Below are 22386 nucleotides of genomic sequence, written 5' to 3'. Positions count from 1 at the left end.
GTTTTGTTTGGTTACATCTTTGCACTATTGTTTAGTTAGTTAATTTAAATATTATTCTATTTCATTGTATATATTGTGCATTTTTATATTTAATATTTTTATTATGTTATTTTTATTGTATATACTGTGGATTTTCCTTTTTCCCTTTTTATATTTAATATTTTTTACTGTTATATTATTTACCTGTACCATAAATGCTGCTGTAGCGAAATAATTTAATAAAGTATCTATTAGTATCTTGTTAATACCAGCCACAATATAATCAAAGAGCCCATTTAAGTTACGTTGTGGGTTTAAAACCTTTTAAATATTCTGCATTAAACCAATTGTGACCGGAAGTGTTGTGTTGCTACCTGAATGTGTCAATTTAGGTTTTATTTTGAAATGGTAACCGGAAGCTATGGTGAATGTGTGTGTTGACTTGATAGCGGTCGACCGGCTGAAGTCACCGGGACTGGGGAGAGACTTTTACCGCCGCTGAACGCCGCCGCTTCCCTCCCGTCCGGTTTTGCAAAACGGATACATTTCAGCAACGTTTACATAGAAGTTTTTCGCGGATTTTTTTTACTGGAGTTTAAACGGCTGTAGGATCCGGTTGTATACTTTCTTCTTTCCCCGGCGGTCCTTCACACTGCTCGTTACCCCGCGGCTGTGCGGCTATCATCGGTTACTGCTGCACAACATGGTGGCCTGTCGGCGAGAAGAAGGAACGAGTCCAGTTTGGGGATTTTAGAGGATTTTTTTAATGCCACTTTTTTTTTGGACGGCTCTCACTGTGAAACCCACATTACTGCTCTCCCTTTTTAATTTATTTTTTTAAATCTTTATTTTTCCCCCGGATGTTTATGGACCATCGACCTGAGGCTGCTGTTCTGTTTACGTCGAGACTCGAGCAGCACCGACCGTGTTCTGTGCACCGTGGATAACTATTGTTAGTCTACTTTAAAACAAATACAAATAATAATAATACAGTTATCAGGCAGCCTCAAAAGTTTTGCAAAACAAAAAAGTTGCAACAACACGCGCTCACAACTGTAAAAAACACAAGTCAAATAGCAACATTGTGTTTATATTTCGGATGACTTGGTGCACGAGTGCAGCCTGCTGGAACTATCTCATCCTCTGAGTTTATTTTTATTTTTAACAGTTCCCTCTTTGAGGTTTGATTCCCTTGTTAATCTGTGGATTATTATGGATTATTATTATCATTATGGCCTAATCCAAACCGCGTCAGACCGGGATTTTTGGGAGTAGCTGCTGATACTGTTTGATGGTGGAGGTGATGATGACGACAGAGAACAGCGATGGTTTCCCTTCGTTATGCTTTTGAGTAGAGAGGAGCTCATTACATGGAGACTCGCCTGACATGCCAAGGAAGGAGTTGCCACTACCTGAGGGTTGGGAGGAAGCCAGAGACTTTGATGGCAAAGTCTACTACGTGGACCACGTTAACCAGTGCACGAGCTGGATCGACCCCAGAGACAGGTAGGAGCTCGTGCGTGTGTGTGTGAGAGAGAGATGTGTTGTAGTAGGCTGCACGTGTCGCCCCTGCAAAATGCAGACTGTACATAGCAGGTGACCCTTAACATGAATGCTTATCACAAATCAGCAAAAGCAAAGATGAATAAAAGATGCATAAATATGCAACATTTTGCAACAGTTCATCATCATAGCCCATCCATTGATTGTTTTTTTAATTATTAATATCAATCATAATCTCAACAAATTGAAAAATGCAAATACTTTTGAAAAGGGTTCATGAAAGATAGGATACTTTGTACATTGCAAGTTGATTATTTTAACCTACAAAAAAATAGATGGACTGGTTTTACTGTTCACCTGAGGTCAGTCCTTCATTGCAGTTCGCAGCAGGTCCATATATTAATATTAATTAATTAAATATTGAATTTAGCAGAGACAAGAACAAGGGGGAGTTAAACACAGCTTAATGTTCAAAAGACTCAAAAGAAGCAGAGAATATTTCCCTACAGGCTGTTATTGGACGTTACTCTGCTTAATATCTTAAAATAATACAAAAAGTTGCAGGTACCAGGAGTCCAAAACCCCAAAATATTCAGTTGACTAATATGGCCGCAAACCAGTCAATCATACGAGTTTGTCTCTGCCCAACATGAGGGGGATGAGGATGCTGAGTCAGACCTTTTTTAAACCAGACACGCATGTTTAGCTCGTTTATCCCATAAGATATACGACCTAACATCTAATGAGCTGTCACGTCCCTGTGTCAAGCTGATAGTGTGATGTCTATATTATATATGTTTTGTAATGTCAGCTCTCTAATATACTTTAATTTATTTCATAAGCATGTCTTTGTCAGGGAAGTCCGATCTTAAATGAAGGTCTTTATCCACGTCACACCTTCGTCTCAAGGCGATTCCTCTCGTGCTATTAGTGATATTCTAAAGAGGAATATTGAGGTTTAGTCTCTCAATCAAACGTTATCTTTGCATCACCTTTATGCAGACAGCTGTGCATGGGAGGAAGTGATGGTGGAGAAAAGAATCAAACATAAAATCCTCTGCATGAGCTGCAAAGATTCGCCATTTTACAGAAGATTAATAAGCAACTTTTCTCTAATTGTTTCGGTCAATTTTCTAGCAGAAAATGCCGATTATGTGATGGTTCCAAACTGTTAAATGAGATAATTTTCTGCCTAATGTTGTAGTAAATTGAATACCTTGTGGTTTGGAACAAAATGGGACATTTGAATACGTAATTAATAATTTGTTTTTAGCCCAAATGTCAAGACTGATGGTCAATTTGTTAGCAGGGCTCAAGAGTGCGACACTGTGATCTTCGTTAGGCAAAATAGAGTTGTGTAGTAAAGTGTCGACAATGCACAGGAGCTTATTTTTGGATTTCTGGATTATTTAAAAACTGAGACACCGAAATAGTAGCACAACATAAATACTGAGGTTCACAGACGGTGACGAGCAGTAAGTACTGACCCAGAAAACATGCAGGATCCACTCTGATCTGACACTGTGCTGGAGACCTAATACTCACAACCAGGGCTTCAACTAACGTATGTCATCATCCAATTATCTGCAGATCATTTTCTCGATTAATCGCCAGAAAAAGACTTCAAATGTCTTATTTCTTACCAACTAACTGTCCAAAACTGAGACACAGCTGAGGCTCCCTGCAGCCATCTTCAATGACACATCCAGATGGGACATTTGCATAAGAAACAGTGTTGTTTTGGCTATAATTTGGACGTGTGAGACTGGAAACAGCTTTAAGTGAGAGTGATGAACAGCACAATGCCAGTGAGAGGGAATCTTTAACGAGATCCCTCGAGCGGTAAACTTTCCTGCAGAAACGACGTCTGTTTCTCAGGACTACAGCCTTTTTACCATTGGAATTAGAAATTCAACCTTGTAGCTGCTCCACATCCTTCGTGTGCGTGAACTGAATGCATTAAATAGATCTTTGAGATAAACAAGGTGTTTCTTCTCCGTTCACAAGTGATGTCGCAGCCTTGAAAGCGGAGACGGGGAATAAACTGTTCAAATCATTAGAGAAAGAAGATGTTGGAATTCAGAGGGAAGAACTCTCGTGAGACGGTAGCCTTAAGAAATAGCACAGATCGTACACTCACTAGAGAATGGATGGTAATGGAGCTGAGTTATTTTCAATATAGTTATGCTACACTTGATTTATACTTTACCCCTTGATGTATCTATGCTTCTCTGCCTGCTTAATATTTATTTTTGTTCTGTGTTAGTCTTTACACCTCAATAGAGGCACATTAAAGCCAATAACACCTACCAATTAACTACACGTCACATTTACATCACCATAGCAGACCATCCTTTTTTCATTTCTAAATGTTCACTGTGATGATTACTTCTGTGATGATCAGAAAGAGTGGATTATTGCAAGTTGTTTTTCTTGCCGTAGTGAATTGAATGGAAGCCATTGGTTGCTTAGAAAGTTGAACAACATCGTAAAATGAATAGAAGCTGATGGCTGCCTAGCATGTTTATCACCATAAGGAAATTAATGGAAGCCAATGGCTGTAAAGTATATGTAAATAGGAGTCAATGCTTCTAAATGTTCCTTCTGAGGGTTCCTTTCTCTCTGCTTTCACACCACTTGGAGGTGGAGATAACAATCTCACCACGAGGCCCATTGAGTAGCTTTTTCTGGGGCTTTCAACTATGTGACATGATCTTCACTTTACAGCCTTTTGTCCGGGTGTTTTTGATCTAAAAACAACCGGCTGGAGGAGATTAGCCCGCTAAAATCATTTGAATACTTTATAAAAAGGCCTGAGATAATTAGTTGAACACTTCGTTGTGTAAAATACAGTAATCAGTTAGTAAGAAGGTGGTTATAATATTGTTTACATTGAGTGGATGATTTAGAAAACTCCCATTATACATCTGTTTCATGCCATAGTCGTTTTTCATCTTCACTAGTTCCTTGAGACCCCTCGGACTTTGACACCAAATCCCTTCAATGGCTTATGTCTGGAATTCTGGAAGCTTAGCGGTTGTGGTTTTTTTCTGTTCCGTGTCTCGGTTTTGGTGTTGAGAGAACACACAAGTTCTTTACTTATTGCTGTGTGTTCACTTTGTCTCTGCATGTTTAGTGTGCGTAGTTAATGCTAATTAATCAACTGTACAATACGCTTCGGTTCCTCCATCATCAACACTACAAGCAAACAACCTGAAGATGGGAATGCACCAATCCCAGCTCTTCTTCTCGGACAGTGTTCCTCTGATCTTGGTGGTGTCGTCACGTTACGTCTTCACATGGCTGAGAACTACAAATATGTCAAATATAAAACATTTCATATCCGTATATATCCCCTTAAAAATGAGCTGCCGTGTTCTTCTCTTGACTTAAATATACATTTTAAACGATTCGCCACCACACTGATTTAGTAGGTTTTGGATAAATTATGTTGGTAAAGGTTAAAGAGAGTTATTCCTCTTCAGGTGGTTATGGTCACATGGTCTGCAAGTGTTTTGTGAGATAAGGATGTGTCATGAAGCCAGAATTTATATTTCTTTGATGTTTATTTGTCCTCGATCGTCGTCTTCATTCGGCCTGACGGTGCACAATAATCCTTTTTATCTCCATCATCTTGTTTTGTAACTCTCAACTCTGCTGTCAAAGTGCACCACGTTGATGCATTTAACTTTAAAATGCACATTGTTTTCTTTCTAAAGGCATGTTTCCAAAAATAACCCCATTTATTTAAATGGCAGCAATTCTGTGTGTAGTTTTTATTTAAATCCATGTACTTTTCAGGTTACTGTCCCACAATTCATCAGCAGTGCACACAGTGGACTGTCGTGGAATCTTAAGTGTGAATACGTGACAGGACAACAACAAGTGGAATGAATACAAACACTCATAAGAAGTGGATAAAGGTAGTTTTGAGTCCTAACATTGTGTTGTACGAGTCATTTTGACTTCTAGACACATTCGTCATGTTGTTGCAGTCTGCGGCAGGTGGAATGAAGACTTTCTCCTTTTTTAGTGAAACTCTTCTGGTTGCTTTACACTCAGACACTCAGCGGGGAAAGAGTAGAAAGCCCCAAACAAAGTCCTTCAGAAAAAACACACATTCCTGAAACACAACGCGAAGGACCGAGCGGCGCACAAACCCGATTCATCTGAAAGCCTTTTCACTGCATGCCAAGGTGCACAGAGTCAAAGTGCAGCGCTGCAAACTGTTAACTGGGACCTGCACAGCGCTGCAGTGGAGTTTTCTTTAATACATAACCGACCACATCGTAGCTGATCTGACTGCAGACATCGATGCTGCTTCTCGTCACAAAAGCACATTTTTTACAGCGTGTTCTTTTGTTCTTGTGGGAGAAAAAATAGACTTCTTCATCTATTCAGCCCATTCATACCCTTGCATAAGTGCTGACACGATTAGTTTATTTATAGATAAGTCAATACATCTTTTTAATGCCATTACCCCCCTTCTCTATTTTAAACGCCCACTCTTTTATTAAATCTTGTGATTTGTTTTTTGCCATTTTCCCATGTTTCTGTTCACAACCTCCGATTTTAAACGTAATTCATGTTTTTATGAGCTGTCACTCACTCGCGAACACAGAACACTTCTGTGATATTTACCACAGTCACACATCTCTGCTTCTTCAGGGAGGAAGAAGCAGAGATGTTTAAGATTACTCAAATATTTCCTGCTGCCAAACTAAGTCGTACTTGCAGGAAAAGTCTGCCGACATGTTTTACCAGTTATCATCTGCAGGAGTAAGAAAAATACACCAAAAAAACAAAATAGGCCTAAAGATGTTAGTCACGTGTACTTTATCTGTCATAGCGTTCCCCTTTCATTCTTGTATCACCTTACTGTCGGCTTGTCAGCTGATTATTGGTGTTTGCTTTGCATTACGATCAAAAACCTTTCTGCCCGTTCAGTATATTCATATTTGTGGTATTTACATTCTGCTCTTAACTGCAGAAATGTGGCACGAGCGCATTCAGTGAAATGAGCTTGAATTCCTGCATCACAAGGGTTGCGAGGACGCCAAGAACCGGTTTGAAATGATCCTCGACGAGAGAAGGAGAAGCTGTCAGAGGAGTACACAGAAGCTGAGGAGACATCATGGAAGAAAGTCAAGGTCTTTGAATTGACTGTGAAACCCTTCTCACTATAGTGCGGGGTATAGGAATGAAGACAGACAGCAATCCTTATTCTGACACTGACAGCTCTGTGTGTGAGTGAGTGCGTGTGTGTGTCTCTCACAGATATCTGATGATCTGGATTTTAATATATAATGTACCTGCAGCCATACATGACTTCTAGTGCCGATTTCATGTGAAATATTCTATGACGGCCATCTTCTTTTTATTTTTTTTATTTTTTTTTTTATTTTTTTTTTATAAATATCCCTTTTTTTGGGTTGAAATTTAATTTATTTTTCGAAACAAACACGATAAAAAACCAAAAACGACAACCCATTTTTCTAATTAAAAAGACATTCTGTTTCTGAGTCCCGATTAAAGAAGTTTCTGCTGAACTTCAACAGGACTAAAAAATGAAAGAAGTCAGAGAAAAGAAAATCTCAGGATGTTTAATAAAGAAAAAGCCAAGGTTGCCTCCTCTTCAGAGTGCAATAACATCCCTCCGCCCTCGCAGTGACGCATTGAATGCATGTCGTCAGGTGAAAGGAATGTTATCCGGATAACAGCGCCGTCACTTTAACGAGGAGGTTATAACGTGCAGAATGACTGAGCAGATCTCCAAGTAATTTGTCCTTTTTTATGATAAATATACATTTTATTTGGATGCCTCATCTGTTAAGCATAATGGATTACACTGTGAGGGTGAAAGGGATATTGTGTGTGTGTGTGTGTGTGTGTGTGTGTGTGTGTGTGTGTGTGTGTGTGTGTGTGTGTGTGTGTGTGTGTGTGTGTGTGTGTGTGTGTGTGTGTGTGTGTGTGTGTGTGTGTGTGTGTGTGTGTGTGTGTACTGTTGGACCTTGAAACCCATGAAACATAGTTGGAAGCCTTATAACTCCACTTGAGGAATTTATACGCTGCTCTGAATGAAGGTTTGTCTGACTCACCGCTCAGACATGCAGCCCGCCTCTCTGTGTGTTTGCACTCTGCCGCACGCTTTGTCAGTTTGCATTAGAGCGCCGGGGCCCGGCCTGGCTGTTTACCTTGGTATGTGAAACCTGGAGAGAGGTGTGCGTGTGTTTTAAAGGGTGAAATGGCACCTGTGTGAATATTCTGCAGATTAACTTTTAGACCACTTTGATGCCAAAAACATCCCAAGAACTCAGTGTTTTCCACAGTTATTCTCTCAGATAAGCTTCTTAAAAAACACGCAGACCATCATGTGACACTCTCAACCCATACTTTGCAATAATTGGTAGGTTTAGCAGTTACATAACGCAGAGTTACCCACTCGGGGTATAAGTAGGTCAAACATCCAACATCAAAATCAGTAATTCCTAATTTGTAGACGTGCAGAGTAAATAACACCTGTTTTTATTTGTCCTTGCTGTAGCCGGGGTTGACGATAGGCTTTTAAGTGCATATGTTTCTTCAGCAACACTTGACTAACCTGCCATTAAAACCTCCAATGAGCAAGTTGGAAGTGATGGCTGTGGAAGCAATCGAATGGACCCGAACCAGAGTTTAGATCATTCTATGTATTCTTTGTGTGTATTTGCTGGATTGGACTTCTTCTCGTTGTCTTTGGCGGTCTGTAGCTGTCACAATTCATCAGACAACAACAAAAAAACGCGTTGTTGAGGTTTAAAAATCTTAACTATTCCCAACTATTCCCTATTGGGGGCAATTGTGGCGAAGTGGATAGCAGGACCGTCTTTCAATCAGAGGGTCGGCGGTTTGAACCCCGACTCCGCTCGTCGCATGTCGATGTGCAAGACCCTTAACCCCAAAATTGCTCCCGTAGCTGTGCCTACGGTGTAGAAATGTGATAGACTCTGAATTGTAAGTCGCTTTGGATAAAAGCGTCTGCTAAATGACTATAATGTAATGTAATGTAATGTAACCCCGAGATATTAATGACCCTTATTATATTCTCCTGTCTGTTCTGGGGTTGTTTGTAGCACCGAGTGAGTCACCGTCATTGTCACACACACACACGTGGCGGTTCTTGTCCACTACCTGTTCCCAGTATGCGGGGCTGCAGTGCATCATGGGAGAAGAGCTACACGTGGCTTTTTGAATGACCGACGGTGAAATGGAGGGGAGAGCAGTGAGGACGGGACGGGGTTTAGTGGCTGAGCGGAGTGAAATAATGGGATGTGGAGACCCGGCCAGACTAACCAGCCGGCTGTTTTTTTTCTTTCTCTGGGATCAGCGCTTTGGCCGAAGCCTCCCCCGTCTTCCTGAGCTAAATTTAGAGCGGAGCTGAGGGGGTCTTCTCCGGGGCCCCTTTCATTATTCATCAAGCTGAAAAAGGACCCAGTTCAGTTTCTCTCTCTCTCTCTCTTCAGCAGTGAGCCGTCGCTCTGTGTTTGTTTGTATCTGCAGTCACGAAAAAAAACTCAAGAGGCAGCAAAGCCAAAGAGGAGAGCTTTATACTCTGCTGGTTGTCGTCTCCATCAATGAGAGGTGCTTCTCATCACGTTTGTACATTTTGTTACTGGTTGTCTCTGAGGATAAGCATAGTTTCACATTTATTAAGACCAGTGCCGATACTATATTTAAGTTTTTAGATCGTTTGGATTCAGGTTTTGTGGCTAGAGTTAGCTAAAATACAATACTAAACTATCGGCTCTCACGTAGCTAACATGCTTTTCAAACCAGTGTCTCTACACTGGGCCAAAGATGGTTTGTTAGAGAATGAAATGCCACTCTGCACTGTCTGACTGTTGAAGTGAACAACTACAACATTTGAATGGCCTTCATTGGGACGGCGGGACATTGCTGGCTGAGCTGTAGCTCGTCATATTAAAACAATAGTACGTTATGCTGCATTCACATGGAATCAGGAAACCATAGACGCAGATGACGATATGAAAATGCATTCAATTTAAATTATTTTGTGTCTACTATTATGTTATTATTCTAGTTATGCATGTAGCTAGCTCTTAATATTCTTAAAAACGTTCTCCTTGTGTGAGGGAGCTACGTAACATCTGTCAGAAAGTTGGATGGCAACGGCGTCTACAGAAACCGTTGCAGGTGTTCTCACCTCTTTTCCATCTATATTCGATTTTTTCTTTGAATAATATCTTTATGAATGGAGCTTCTGAAGTCTTATCTTCACATGGGACTAGAACACACGATACAATAATAACTTCCTTAAGTTGTACCACACGTTCCCTTCATTGCAGGCTCATTTTTCCTGCTGTTGCAGTAGAAACTAAACAACAACAACAGGTGGGAATACAAATTTGTGAGGTAGAGTTGAGCGTCCCGTCTGAGTCGGGCCGCTGTGAGGCCGAGGGTTGCCCCAGAAACCTCCAGGCGATGCGTCAGTGCTGCTTGTGGAATGCCACGGGCCGGTTTCCTCCTATTGTGACCGGCTAGTGAGACCCCCCCCCCCCACACACACTTTCTCCTTTCTCCCCCCTTGGAGGTGAATAGAGGACTCAGTGAAACTACCCACCCCCTCCACTCACACTCTCTCCCTGCCTCTCCCTTCCAGCCTCCTGGAGCTGCTTTCATTGAGCCCGGATGTTTTAGTTTGGTCACTTTTTTCAGACTCTATAATATCTGGAGCATCATGTTCGGGTTACTACGTAATATATTTTAAATTCTAGGTGACTTTTAGGGCTGCAGCTAAGAATTATTTTACAAATAAAATGCCATCCCAAATTCCCTGAAGCTCGAGTGACATATTCCAAATAGTTGCTGTTTGTCCGACCAACAGTCCCAAAACCAGCAAATCCTCACATTTAAGAGTCTGGAACCAATTCATGTTTGACATTTTTCCTGAATAGTTGTCTCAAATGATTGTTTAATTGTCAAAATTGTTGACGATTGATATTTGTTGTTGTTGATGAACTATAGCTGAACTACAGCTGAACGATCGTAAATCACTTGATGTGATTTATGAGCTTGTTAATATGAATGAACTGAAAGTCCTATAGATTATTACAGGGTCTGATACATTCCTGTGTTATCATCCTGTTAATGGATCAATCAGTTTTCTGCTTAATCAAATTAAAGTTTAGTAAAATGTGTGAAAATAGTGAAACGCATCAATCCTTCCAGAGCTGAAACTGTCGAGAAAGGTTCTCAGTTTACATGTTCAATGAAGTGAAATTCAGAAAACTAGAAGTCGACACATCCAGCTCATATTATTTTCTTCATCACGACACCATCGTCTAAAAGTCACTAAATGTCAGTTGTTTGAGAACAGCAACTGTCAGTCTGGTGCGCATTAAAGCTGACTCAACATCTTCATTATGATCATGTGACTCTTTACATTACACTCTAGTTTACTTCACCTGTTCTGCCTTTTTAAAATATCTTTAGTCGTTTGGGACAGTTAGTTTATTGTACAGTTAGTTATCATACTGTTTCTGTTGACACACACACACACACACACACACACACACACACACACACACACGTTCTAAAGCCTATGGGAGTGTTTAGAGGGTTCAAGTGAGTTTGTGTTGTGCAGAGGAGCAGACACAGATACTTGTACCAGTTTGGACACATTTTAAGGTAAGGTTAGGTAGGTAAGGTGATATTTTATGATCCTCGAAGGGCCATTTTTGTTGCCCAGTCATCAGTTAAACAGTCCTCGCACTAATCGGCACGCTAACTATTCATGTGGATTACATAATCACTTATTCAACAGACCGATAGCAGCGGGAACAGATGGATTCTTAAATCTGTGGCATCTTGGCAGACACGGGGACTTGGACTCAAGTCGCACTCAAGTCTCACAGTGACTTGAGATTTGACTTGCAAAAAAATGACTCGTGAGCATCTCTGGGTTTGAGAAGCTAGAAGGATGTGTGTTAAGATGGTGTGTCTTTATTCATAGTGCTTTGTAATAGTCTTTAAGGTGATCATGTACCAAACAACTTCTCAATGCTGATAGTGGAAGCTAAAAGGTTAAAGCAGTGATGATACAGTACACCCTTTGAATCCCACGGAAGTGCCAAAAACTGCAGTTCCTCAAATGGCCACTTGCGCTGGTCTATGTCCATAAACCCCCATGTTTACAGCAGAAATAAACATGTTTACAGCAGAAATAAACATGTTTACAGTCTGGTACAAAAACTATTTTGGTCGTGTTCCCGCTCATGACAACTGTACGAGGTGAATTTGTATAACTCGCCCTTTTAAGTTATACAAAGGCTTTTTTATACAGTCTAAGACTGCAGACAGCAGATGACTGAACGTCCATTAAAACCATAAGAGACTTGAGACTTGGACTCTAGCTCAAAGACTTGAGACTTGTGAACATCTCTGCATCTTGACAGAACCTGAGGTTACTCACAATCCCTTGAAAAATCTCCACCGCTTGTTGGTGATTAATTCTGTCTCGTCATGTTCTGTCTGGCTCTATTAAAGACAGAGCATTGAAAGCTGTGTGTGTGTGTGTGTGTGTTATGTTTCATGCACACCTTTGTTCTTGATAAATATTCTATACATGCCAGAGACGTGGACGTACATGTTGCTAAATATCGTGTTAATGATTGAGATTGATTGAATGATTGATTTCCGTCTCTCACACTGATGAGGTCTGAGATGTTTGTCGATCACAGCGGAGAGGATTCTGTTTCTGAATCTTTATTTTTTTACGATTGTGTTTTCTTCAGGCAGACGAAGCCTCTGACGTTCGCCGACTGCATCGGGGATGAGCTGCCGGTGGGCTGGGAGGAGGTGCACGACCCCGCCGTCGGAGCGTACTATGTCGACCACAACACTAGTGAGTGTACTGTTGTGTTTTACTCATCTCTCTGCTCATCTCTTCATCTCTGTTCTACATTTCCTCCCCCCATCATTCCTGTTACCTGTCCCTTGTAAACTATCTACACCTACATGTATGTCTGATGTTTTTCTGTTTTCTGTTGTGTGCCAGAACTGACATAAGAACTTAGAAAGAGGACTTAGAACTTACTTATTCTTGTGTGTAAATGCGTAAAGCATGCAATATACATGAATCTGAAACCTTAAAAATCAATAGTCCACTGGTTATCTAGTTTGTTTGAATTGTTCATTTGGATACATGAGTTCTAATAATCAGGAAGTGTCTTATCAGTCTGTTATGACAACTCTTAAGATGTTTTCACTGTTAAAAGTCAACCAGAATAAATACAAGTCATGTGATAAGTCTGATAACTCATCTCTGATTTACTGTCATGTTTGACCCAGTTTTAAAAATACTCAACAACTGGAAGTTGACCACAGACATCTGTAGCTCACAGTTTCAACTCCTACATCCCCTTCCTCCTCCACTCACTGTCCTCCTCTCCACCTTTGTCTTCCTCCAGAGAGCACCCAGCTGGAGGACCCGCGGGCCCAGTGGCAGCGGGAGCAGGAGTTCATGCTGCGAGACTACCTGGCCGTGGCAAGTGACGCGCTCAGCGCCCAGAAGGAGATCTACCAGGTGAAGGAGCAGAGGCTCCGCCTGGCGCAGCAGGAGTACCGGCAGCTCAACGACGCATGGAGGGACAAGTCCACGTCACAGACCAGCTGTGAGTACCAAGTCCACGTCACAGACCAGCTGTGAGTACCAAGTCCACGTCACAGACCAGCTGTGAGTACCAAGTCCACGTCACAGACCAGCTGTGAGTACCAAGTCCACGTCACAGACCAGCTGTGAGTACCAAACCAAGTCCACGTCACAGACCAGCAGTGAGTACTAAACCAAGTCCACGTCACAGACCAGCTGTGAGTACCAAACCAAGTCCACGTCACAGACCAGCAGTGAGTACTAAACCAAGTCCACGTCACAGACCAGCTGTGAGTACCAAACCAAGTCCACGTCACAGACCAGCTGTGAGTACTAAACCAAGTCCACGTCACAGACCAGCTGTGAGTACCAAACCAAGTCCACGTCACAGACCAGCAGTGAGTACTAAACCAAGTCCACGTCACAGACCAGCTGTGAGTACCAAACCAAGTCCACGTCACAGACCAGCTGTGAGTACTAAACCAAGTCCACGTCACAGACCAGCTGTGAGTACCAAACCAAGTCCACGTCACAGACCAGCTGTGAGTACCAAACCAAGTCCACGTCACAGACCAGCTGTGAGTACTAAACCAAGTCCACGTCACAGACCAGCTGTGAGTACCAAAAGGAAGTGCTACTTGGATCCGGAGGTGCTACTGACGCCTGAGCTGTCCACACCAATGGAAATAAAAATATTTATACATATTACATATAAATTCTAATAAAAATAAGATAATAAAGAAAATGGATACAATAAGTGAAAGAATAGAGAGAACAAAAAAAATCAAAGGGAATAATTAGGACGATAAAATTATACTAAAAATAAAAGCATAAGTGGCAAAAAATAATAAAATAAAGGGAAAATAAATACATAAAATCAAAAAGGAAAATTGAAATAAGATTAAATTAAGAGAATAATAAAAAAACTTTAAATAACAACAAATTAGTTTCTATATTAAAGCAGAAAAGAAGGGGAAAAAAGAAAATACAAATATTAAAAAAGGTTTTATTAACTTGCATACTTTAACAAGCAGTTCACCGTCAATTTTTGTTGTTGAATATATTCCCCCTCTTGTGTACATTAGCATCCAATAATCACAAACAGACTCAACAATGTCTCTGATTCCAGCTTTACTTTTAAAAAGCAGCAGTCGACCAACACGTCAATGCTGACAGATGACTCTGTTTTCAGATATGTGTGATTAGCACCAACAAAACTAGTAATAAAACAGGTGTGGGGAATGTGATTTCTGATTTTATTACCACATGATGTTATTCTAAAGGTCACCATGCGGAGGATGGCGGATTATCAGCAGTGTTATGTCAGAGTCGGTGTGTTTTGGTGAATCTTGACTTAGAATGTTGTGCCGTTTACCGAGTGGGAACGGCCTCGACGGTGCTGACCTAAGAGGGAACGGAGAAAAGGGAAGATGAGGAGGGAGGAAATGCTTCGTAGGATTCTTTTGATATCAGTGCTGCTTTATTTTATCTGTCTGTCAGAAGAGTGTAAAGACAGACATCAGAGAGGTAGAGAATTCCTTATTTGTGATGATTTACGTTTTCTTTTAAAGTCTTGGCAGAAGACTTCAAAAGAAGTCTCTCGCTCACGTGTTTCTTCTGTCATCTCTTGCTGGTGAAATACAGAAACAGCTGTGAAATAAACAAATGAGAGAAGCATATAATGGATTCTCTAACGCCTCTCTTTTCTCTTCTCATCTTTCCTCTCCTGCAGTGAATTCCAGATCGTCGTCCTCCAGCAAGTACGACCCAGACATCCTAAAAGCAGAAATATCCACAGCCAAAAGTCGGGTGAGAGCCTCTCCTTCCTGTTTCTACCTCGTCTGACTAATACCTAAAAATGAAATATCAGCGGGCCAACACTAATATTTCTTCTCATCTGTGTGTCTCAGGTGAACAAGCTGAAGCGCGACCTGGCCTGTATGAAGCAGGAGCTGCAGTACAAAGAACAAGGCTTCGAGACCCTCAAAGGGTAAGTGTGGCATCCCGACGTCCTCACACGGATACTCGTTCAGCCTCTCTCTGTTAAGGAGGTATTAGTTCCTAGAGTGAGCTTTCCGCTCTAGCCTCCTCCTCCTTGAACTCTGGCTGAAGGACATTTTGACAGGTATATCGCTTTGACAGCCGACTCTGGGATTTGATCCTCACGCTTTATGCGACCACCGGCCTTCCTAATTTAATTTGACGAGCAAAGCAAGACAGTGAGAATCTGACTTGAATAGCAAGTGTATGTGTGACCTTCCCTTTGTCTTTACAGATTTATCTTCTGCCTACAAGACACGTTTACTGTGTGGTGGAGTGTCTGGGCAATCTAAAGTCATCTCCTGGGTTCATGTAGTATAATGTGTGTATATATATATATATATATATAATACATAAAAATGTATCTCTATAGCGAGTACTTTACAGCTCCTTTCCCCCTGAGAATATACGTCACATCTTTCTGTTTTGGCCATCAGTCAAGACTAAGCCAGTGTTTTTTTGATAGTTTGCTAAAGGTCTCTACTCTAGAGCGGATCCTTGTGAAATCTTCGGCATTGTATTCCAGTGTGGATGCGGAAAAATAGGTTAAACCATGATGCAGGTCGGGTCTGGACATGTGTGGCAGTAAAGTGAAAGCCCGCTTTAAGCACAGACTGTATACAGTATATGAGGTGGAATTAGTCACCACGACGCCACCCATTGGTTTGTGGATCGCCGTTTTGAAGCCTTGACTTCGGCATTTTGGCCGTCGCCATCTTGGTTTTTTGAAACTAGAAATGACATGAGTGGATGGAGCTAATTGCAACCGAACGCTGAATTAGACACTTTTAGGCGACCAAAAGGTGACAGTGAACTTTCACAAACTGAAAACACACTGTGAAAGTGTCACAATACAAAAACACTGACAACTCCCAGACAACAACAACACCACCGTGGTAGCGACCTGTCAATCATTAGGTAGTCACACTCTGCTTTATGGTCTATTTGACTCTAAATTTGACCTTAATTTACTCAATGAACATCATGCTGTATTGAAGAAGACTTTAAAATAGAGATTGAGACCATAAACTCATGTTTACAATGTTTACTGAGGTAATAATTCAAGTGAGAAGTAGTCATTTTATCATAGACTTCTATACATACAACCAGAGGAGTCGCCCCCTGGTGGCCATTAGAGAGAATGCAAGTTTAAGAAACGTTCTCATTGGCTTCACTTTTCAGAACCGAAAGTTTCCGACGGTTACTTTTGTAAAGACCTCCATTCATTCTCTTTGGCATCACCTATGTCTGTAATTGCAGGTGTGTTTTTGGATCTCTCTTCCCAGACAGCGCTGCTTGTGATTACATCCGTAATTATTAATTATTGGGCGTTCAACACTCAAAAACTCTTAACTGCTATGAATATAAAAATGGGTTTTGAGTGACAGCAAACACACCAACTGTCTTCAGATTTTTGCTAAGTCATGGTTGTCCCACTTAAAACCAGTGAGAATAGATACAGATATCTGTCAAAAAGACTCCACTGTTCATAGTAAGAACCTGATAATATGCTTACTAGACCCTTTTCCGTCTTCCCTAACTCTGTCTGTGATCACCAAATTTAAATGTCTATAAGCCACAGCTGATGCTCATTGTCGGACAACAAAGTAACATCTGGTGGAAGTTATGTTCACCGTATATGAGCTGTTATCAAATCAATGTCTTGTGCCCGTTTAGTAGCAACAGACACAAACACGTCAGTGAGAACAGGTACACGTGACTGTTAAAACAAAGCACACATGATCAGGACGAGGTAGAGGTTTCATCAGCCGAGACTTTTTGCACCGTGGAAATGAAGGATCTTGTTAAACAGTAAATGTGTTGAGTTGAGCGGATGAAAGTTGGTTTGAAACTTCCGTGCAGCAGACTTGCTTATCACCTCAGTTATTGCCTCAGCACTATCACACATTCCATCCGATCATTAAACACTAACACCTCTATAAAAGCACCAGTGCAACAACAGCTGAAGAATGTGGATTCTAGAGGGAAACTCCCCGTCTATCTGACCTGCTTCCACTCCTCAGAGTAACAAGTGGGTTTGTCAGAAATGTGCAAGGTGTACCCGTGAAGCCATTAGTTGGGAATGTGGATTTGAAAGGGATTCCTTCTTCCCTTTGTTCTTTGCGTCAGACTGAGGCTGATTTGACTTTGTTTTCTTTTATTCGCCACATTGGGAAGTTGACATGCTAGACAGCCGTCGGTTGATGGTGAATTGAAAAGGAATGTCCGGTCTGCTTGTCTTCGTCGTGCAGCACAGTGAGAGTGTCAGTGAAGAGTAGCTGAGGCAGAGCGGTCGGACGGCATTCCTCCATGACTTTGCTCTCCTGTTACAGTCATCGGACGGCATTCAACAACCAATCGCTGTTTGCAGAAATGCGAATAGGCTTAGGCTGGAATGCAGCCGGACATTTCTGCTCCTGTTAAGATTTCACAAAATACTGGAGCATGAGAGCCGTGCTGTTTTCTGTTTTGTAGCACAGAAAGGTGACAATATAACAAACTGCATGGACAAAGACTTTAATGAGCTTTTGTCTGGGTCTGTGTTCCTAGGTTTGGGTTATGTCCCTTAGTTCAAATGAAGGAGAGAAAAGTTTGAGACCGGTGGTTCCAGGAAGACTCTTTGCCTTTGTGTTTGTAATTTAGCGGATCATTTTATTTTAATTCTAAAGCGCTTCAGAAACAATTGGTTCAAAGGGTTCACAAGTAGACATCACTTTTTTTGGGGATCACAAGCCAAAAAGGTTGGGAACCCCTCACTATGACAATGGTGTGCTTCAAACTTTGTGGCAACGGTTTGTGTTCATCCCTTTCCTTTTTCAACATCACAATATTTTGCTGCAGGAATGATGCATCTTTGTAGAACAACCCAGAAGTTAGCATCGCACTGGTTCACCCGACAAAAAGCCTCTGCATCTACTTACATTCCTACTTTTAAGGGAGGTAGGTATGTGTTTGTGGACCCAACAGTCCTCCTTAGTGCCGCATCACGCTTCACTCAAAGCCCGCCCACTTTCTAGCGGTCCAATCAAATGTCGAGAATTTGATGATTTACATCCCTCTTGTAGTTGTAAACCCCTCAACTATTTAGTCTCACTGTGAAATACGTCACAGCACAGAAGCTAAAGATGCTCTAACTTCAGTCTCACTGGGACTTTAAGCCTGATTTCAGGGGTCTAACCACAAACTCATAATAACACATTGACTTTTTTGAAGTTCTAATATGCTCACTCATTTCTGGGTTGTAGGACATCTCAGGAAATAAACCCGATGATGGTTTTTAAGGGTGGAAAGCCAGAGTCCCAGGAGTTTGAAACCAGGCAGGGAGGGTCTAACAGAAGACGGATGCTTCTTTTTGATCTTGACCCACACTAGAGATTAAAAGTCAGCATATCTCAGCCAGCACCCACACAGGGAGGGATTCTGGGTTTTAGATAAGGGCCCTTAAGAAAAGCAGATGTTTGCTAAAACGGGTAAAGGCGCTTGCTTGTCCATGAAACCATGACTCAAGAACAACAGTATGGTTACAGTGTGGAACTTTTAAATTGTTGTAACGTTTCAGCTTAGACAGTATCTCTTAAATGTTTCTCTTTCTCTCTTGTTATTGGAAAGAGGTCATTGTGATTGTAATTATAAAAAAGGTTCATAACACTGTTTTCTCTCAGCATAAGTCGCTGTTTGAGAAGGATTTGGTGAGGATTACTTGTTCTTTCAGCCTGTTACAGACAAGTGCCTCTCTCTCTCTCCCTCCCTCACTTCCTCATTCTCTGTGTACCTTGTTTTCTCTCTCTCTCTCTCTCTCTCTCTCTCTCTCTCTCTCTCTCTCTGTCCAATCCTCCCTCCCCCTCTTCCCTCTCTGAAGAATGTGAAAGGACCTGTTATTCAGATGCATGCATGACTTGCTGATGACAGGGTTTACATAGCTGCTGCTGCCTCCGATGGCTGTTTCCTGCAGCGACTCTTCTGTCTGTTCTGGATCTAACGGGGGTTCACCACAAGTTACAAGTGCAGCAAGCATTTAATCCTGTACTCAACCTGGTCGAGAGCGTGTCCACAGCCTGGCCGTTGCGTCAACGCATTTTAACCGTGAAATGAACTCTTAGCATGTTCAGTATCAGCTGTTGCTGAGTCACCTCCTGCTTCAGGCTGCATGAACACCTGTGCTGTTCAAACAGCTGAACTCACAGTTTAGTTGTTCTCACTAACCGTTGCTTCCATACATGAAACATGGCCGATACCAGCGGACATGATGGAACATTTAAAAGTTGCCCAATTGTAACGCATTACTGAAGGGTTTGAGGGTCGGAGGGCCAAGGCAACACGTTTTATTTCTGGTTTGCAACTTCTTCTCTGTTTCCTGGCAGATAGTCTGACCAAACTACGCTGCAGTCGAGTTTATTCATTCAAACCAGTTGATGGAAACGCGTCTTATTCACATTTCTATTTTGCAACATTTTAAAATATCACTCAAAATTCCATCTGACAGTTTAACACCACTATTAACACATTTTCTGTTGTCGGATACAATTAAGAAATAGTCATTTCAGTGTCATTTTGTACCTGTTGTCACTGAGACATTGATCCAATCGCAGCTTTAAGGATGTGAACCCGTCTAACAACAGTTTATGTGCAGGTCTGAAAGAAAATCTCAAAAAAATAATTGTAGATGGAAGGCAAAAAAAACAGTTAGAAAAAAATGCATATTTAAATCAGCCATCTTAGTGTGGAAGCAGGCTAAAAGCCAGCTGAATGTGCTGCCGTCCTCAGCTCATTAAAATTCTGGTTTTGGTGCTGAGGCTGCAGGTTTCCAAGCTTTGGCCCATCAAGGTATTGCGAGTCTACAGATTTGTTTTTATTTCCCCTGTTGGAGGTGTATTAGAAATCAGCTAGTGCAGCGATGCATTTGGGGAAAACAAAGACGTGCATGTTCGCTGGCCCGAGTGTTTTAATCACAGTATAGCGTTTACAACATTCTTTGGATAAACCCAGACATTATTTCCACAAAGAATATGTAAACAAGAGCTCAAAAGAGCAGCTTGGAAAATACGTGTGAGGAAAAGTGAACGGCCGTCGAAGTGCCCGTGAGCGAATTCCTTCCTACGTTTCCAGAGCAGAGCAGAAGGATGCGTTTACCCTGGACAGCTTTAGTGTAACTGTATGAAAAGGAGTCAAAGTGCTGCTGTGATGTGTGTTCGCTCAGCTGACCCAGTTCCTTGCGTGAACATCAGTAAAAAGCAGCTAATTAAGCGTTAATTACCTGATATTCTGTCCCGAGCAGCTGACAGTGGATGAAGTGATCTGGGGACATTGTTGACAGGATGAAACCCCTCGGCTACTTACATCGTTCTGACTCGTCATCCAAACTGACCTTCATCTATCCTGCCTCTCTCGCTCTTCCTCTCTCCCTCTCTCCCTCCCCTCCTCCTGACCCCCAGGATTGACCAGAAGGTGTCCAACAGCCCGTATGGCTACAAGCTGCAGGAGGCGCAGACCATCCTCAGCGAGGTCCGCTCCATCCGAGACGCCATCAGCTCCGGGGAGAAGGAGAAGCAGGAACTCATGCAGGTAAAAAATCACATTTCTAATGGAGGGAACAAACCCAAAAAGTCAAGTCACTAAAAAAAATGAATTCATGTCAGAAATCACAGCAAGGCCCCGTCATCATGTGCATCTTTTTCTCCACAAATTAAATGAATAAATATCGCTGTAGTCGGCTTCTTGAACGACGGTTGTAGGGGTACATTTATTTCACTGCATTTACTTCTCATCCCAGGTATGAAATAGTCCATAAATCCTCTCAATAGATAGATTAAAATGTGGCAAGGACCATAATAAAAAAAGGTTCTAGCTTACTTACCCCAAGATAGACTCTGAGGTACAATATAACTCTCATTGTGGCAGGCAGTGATCTGTGACGTAGAGTAAGACTAGGAAATGAACCTGGAGGCGAGGAGATGAGGGCTTCAGACGACTCCCAGGAGAGTCTTTACGCCTTTACGTTATATTGCTGCGAGGAAAGGGCCAGATGAACTAAAACGATTTCGTGACCAGCATACAGTCGCTGAGGCTGCAGGGAGGCAGGTGGTGTTTTAGTGTCGTTGTGATGACAGCCTGTCGAGTTCACTCAGGAGAGGGCGAGGGGCCGTGTTTGAGATGAGTTTTCTGGAAAATGAAAACTATCTCGATGATGGCAGCGACATTTTATCAACTGTGAGGTTTCATTCTCGTCGTAGTATAACGTCTGAGTACCTCTGAGTGGAAGACGGTGAGTTAGGAGCTGCAATCACAGGCTGACGGTCTTCATCTCTGTCAGTGCTGATATTTCAGGTGACACTGTGTCTCAGAAACCACCAGTAGTTTAAGGCTGGACTGAAGGATTTAAGGCTGCACCTAGGCAGCATTTTGATTATGAAATTTCTGTATTGTAGTTTTTGGTTAATTATTTTATCTATAAAATAGCGAAAACCTCCCATCCTAGAGGCCAAGATGACGTATTCAAATAGTCTTGTTTTGTCCGACCAGCAGTCCAACACCCTGAAATATTTCCCCGACAATATCCACTAATATAAAACAGAGAAAAGCAGCAAATCCTTCTTTTCAAAACTGCTCAAGGTTCCAGTTAAATTTCCAAATATGCTCCGTTTGCATGAACGTCTCTCCTCCACTCTGCTCCTGTCTTCCACATACAACATTAGTTTCCCTCCAGTTTCATGACTCCCAACCTTCGTGTGTGTGTGTGTGCGTGTGCGTGTGCGTGTGCGTGCGTGCGTGCGTGCGTATGTATTAAAGTTGCATGATGGGACTTCACAGGCTGCAGGTAACGAGGGGAGTGTAGACAAGCATTAAAATCGGTTTGATGTACGCTGGGCTCCCATGCAACGACAATTAGTTTGTCTCTAGTTTGCAAATACCTCATTATTATAATGCCTCTAGGTTCTATTTTAGATTTCAGTCTTATAAAATTATGTGTTTCTGTTTCTTAACGGTGCAGATGTTCTTTGATGCTCCAGGCACCAACAAGTCTGCAAAGCAATAGAAAATGTGGAACAGCTGTTTATAAATCTTCTTTTACCATTTAAGCATTTTAGACTCCAGTGTTGACAATATTCCAACATACGCCCCCGTACATATGTACATATAGATTTAAAATATCAGGTCTCATCAGGCCGTTCTGGCTGCAGATTGGTTTTGGAGGTAGCGGGAGGAGGATGTGTTCA

At 41.8% G+C, this 22386-nt stretch overlaps 1 protein-coding gene across 1 annotated transcript in view; it reads left to right on the top strand.

The window, feature by feature from the left end:
- The first annotated feature begins 203 nt into the window (after positions 1-203).
- Positions 204-22386, top strand: part of wwc1 (WW and C2 domain containing 1) — a 43946-nt gene continuing 21763 nt past the window's right edge. The window contains exons 1-6 of the mRNA XM_076101388.1: positions 204-1485; positions 12276-12385; positions 12951-13154; positions 14865-14941; positions 15043-15122; positions 20605-20734. Of these exons, the coding sequence (XP_075957503.1) occupies positions 1367-1485; positions 12276-12385; positions 12951-13154; positions 14865-14941; positions 15043-15122; positions 20605-20734 (720 nt within the window). The 5' untranslated portion in view covers positions 204-1366. The remainder of the gene's footprint in view (positions 1486-12275; positions 12386-12950; positions 13155-14864; positions 14942-15042; positions 15123-20604; positions 20735-22386) is intronic.

The sequence above is a fragment of the Anarhichas minor genome, unplaced genomic scaffold (assembly GCF_050575085.1).
Source record: "Anarhichas minor isolate MPS153535 unplaced genomic scaffold, ASM5057508v1 ptg000027l, whole genome shotgun sequence".
In the NCBI taxonomy this organism is placed as follows: Eukaryota; Metazoa; Chordata; class Actinopteri; order Perciformes; family Anarhichadidae; genus Anarhichas; species Anarhichas minor.
Note: the sequence above shows the minus strand (reverse complement) of the source record. Positions and strands in the feature narration are given on the sequence as shown.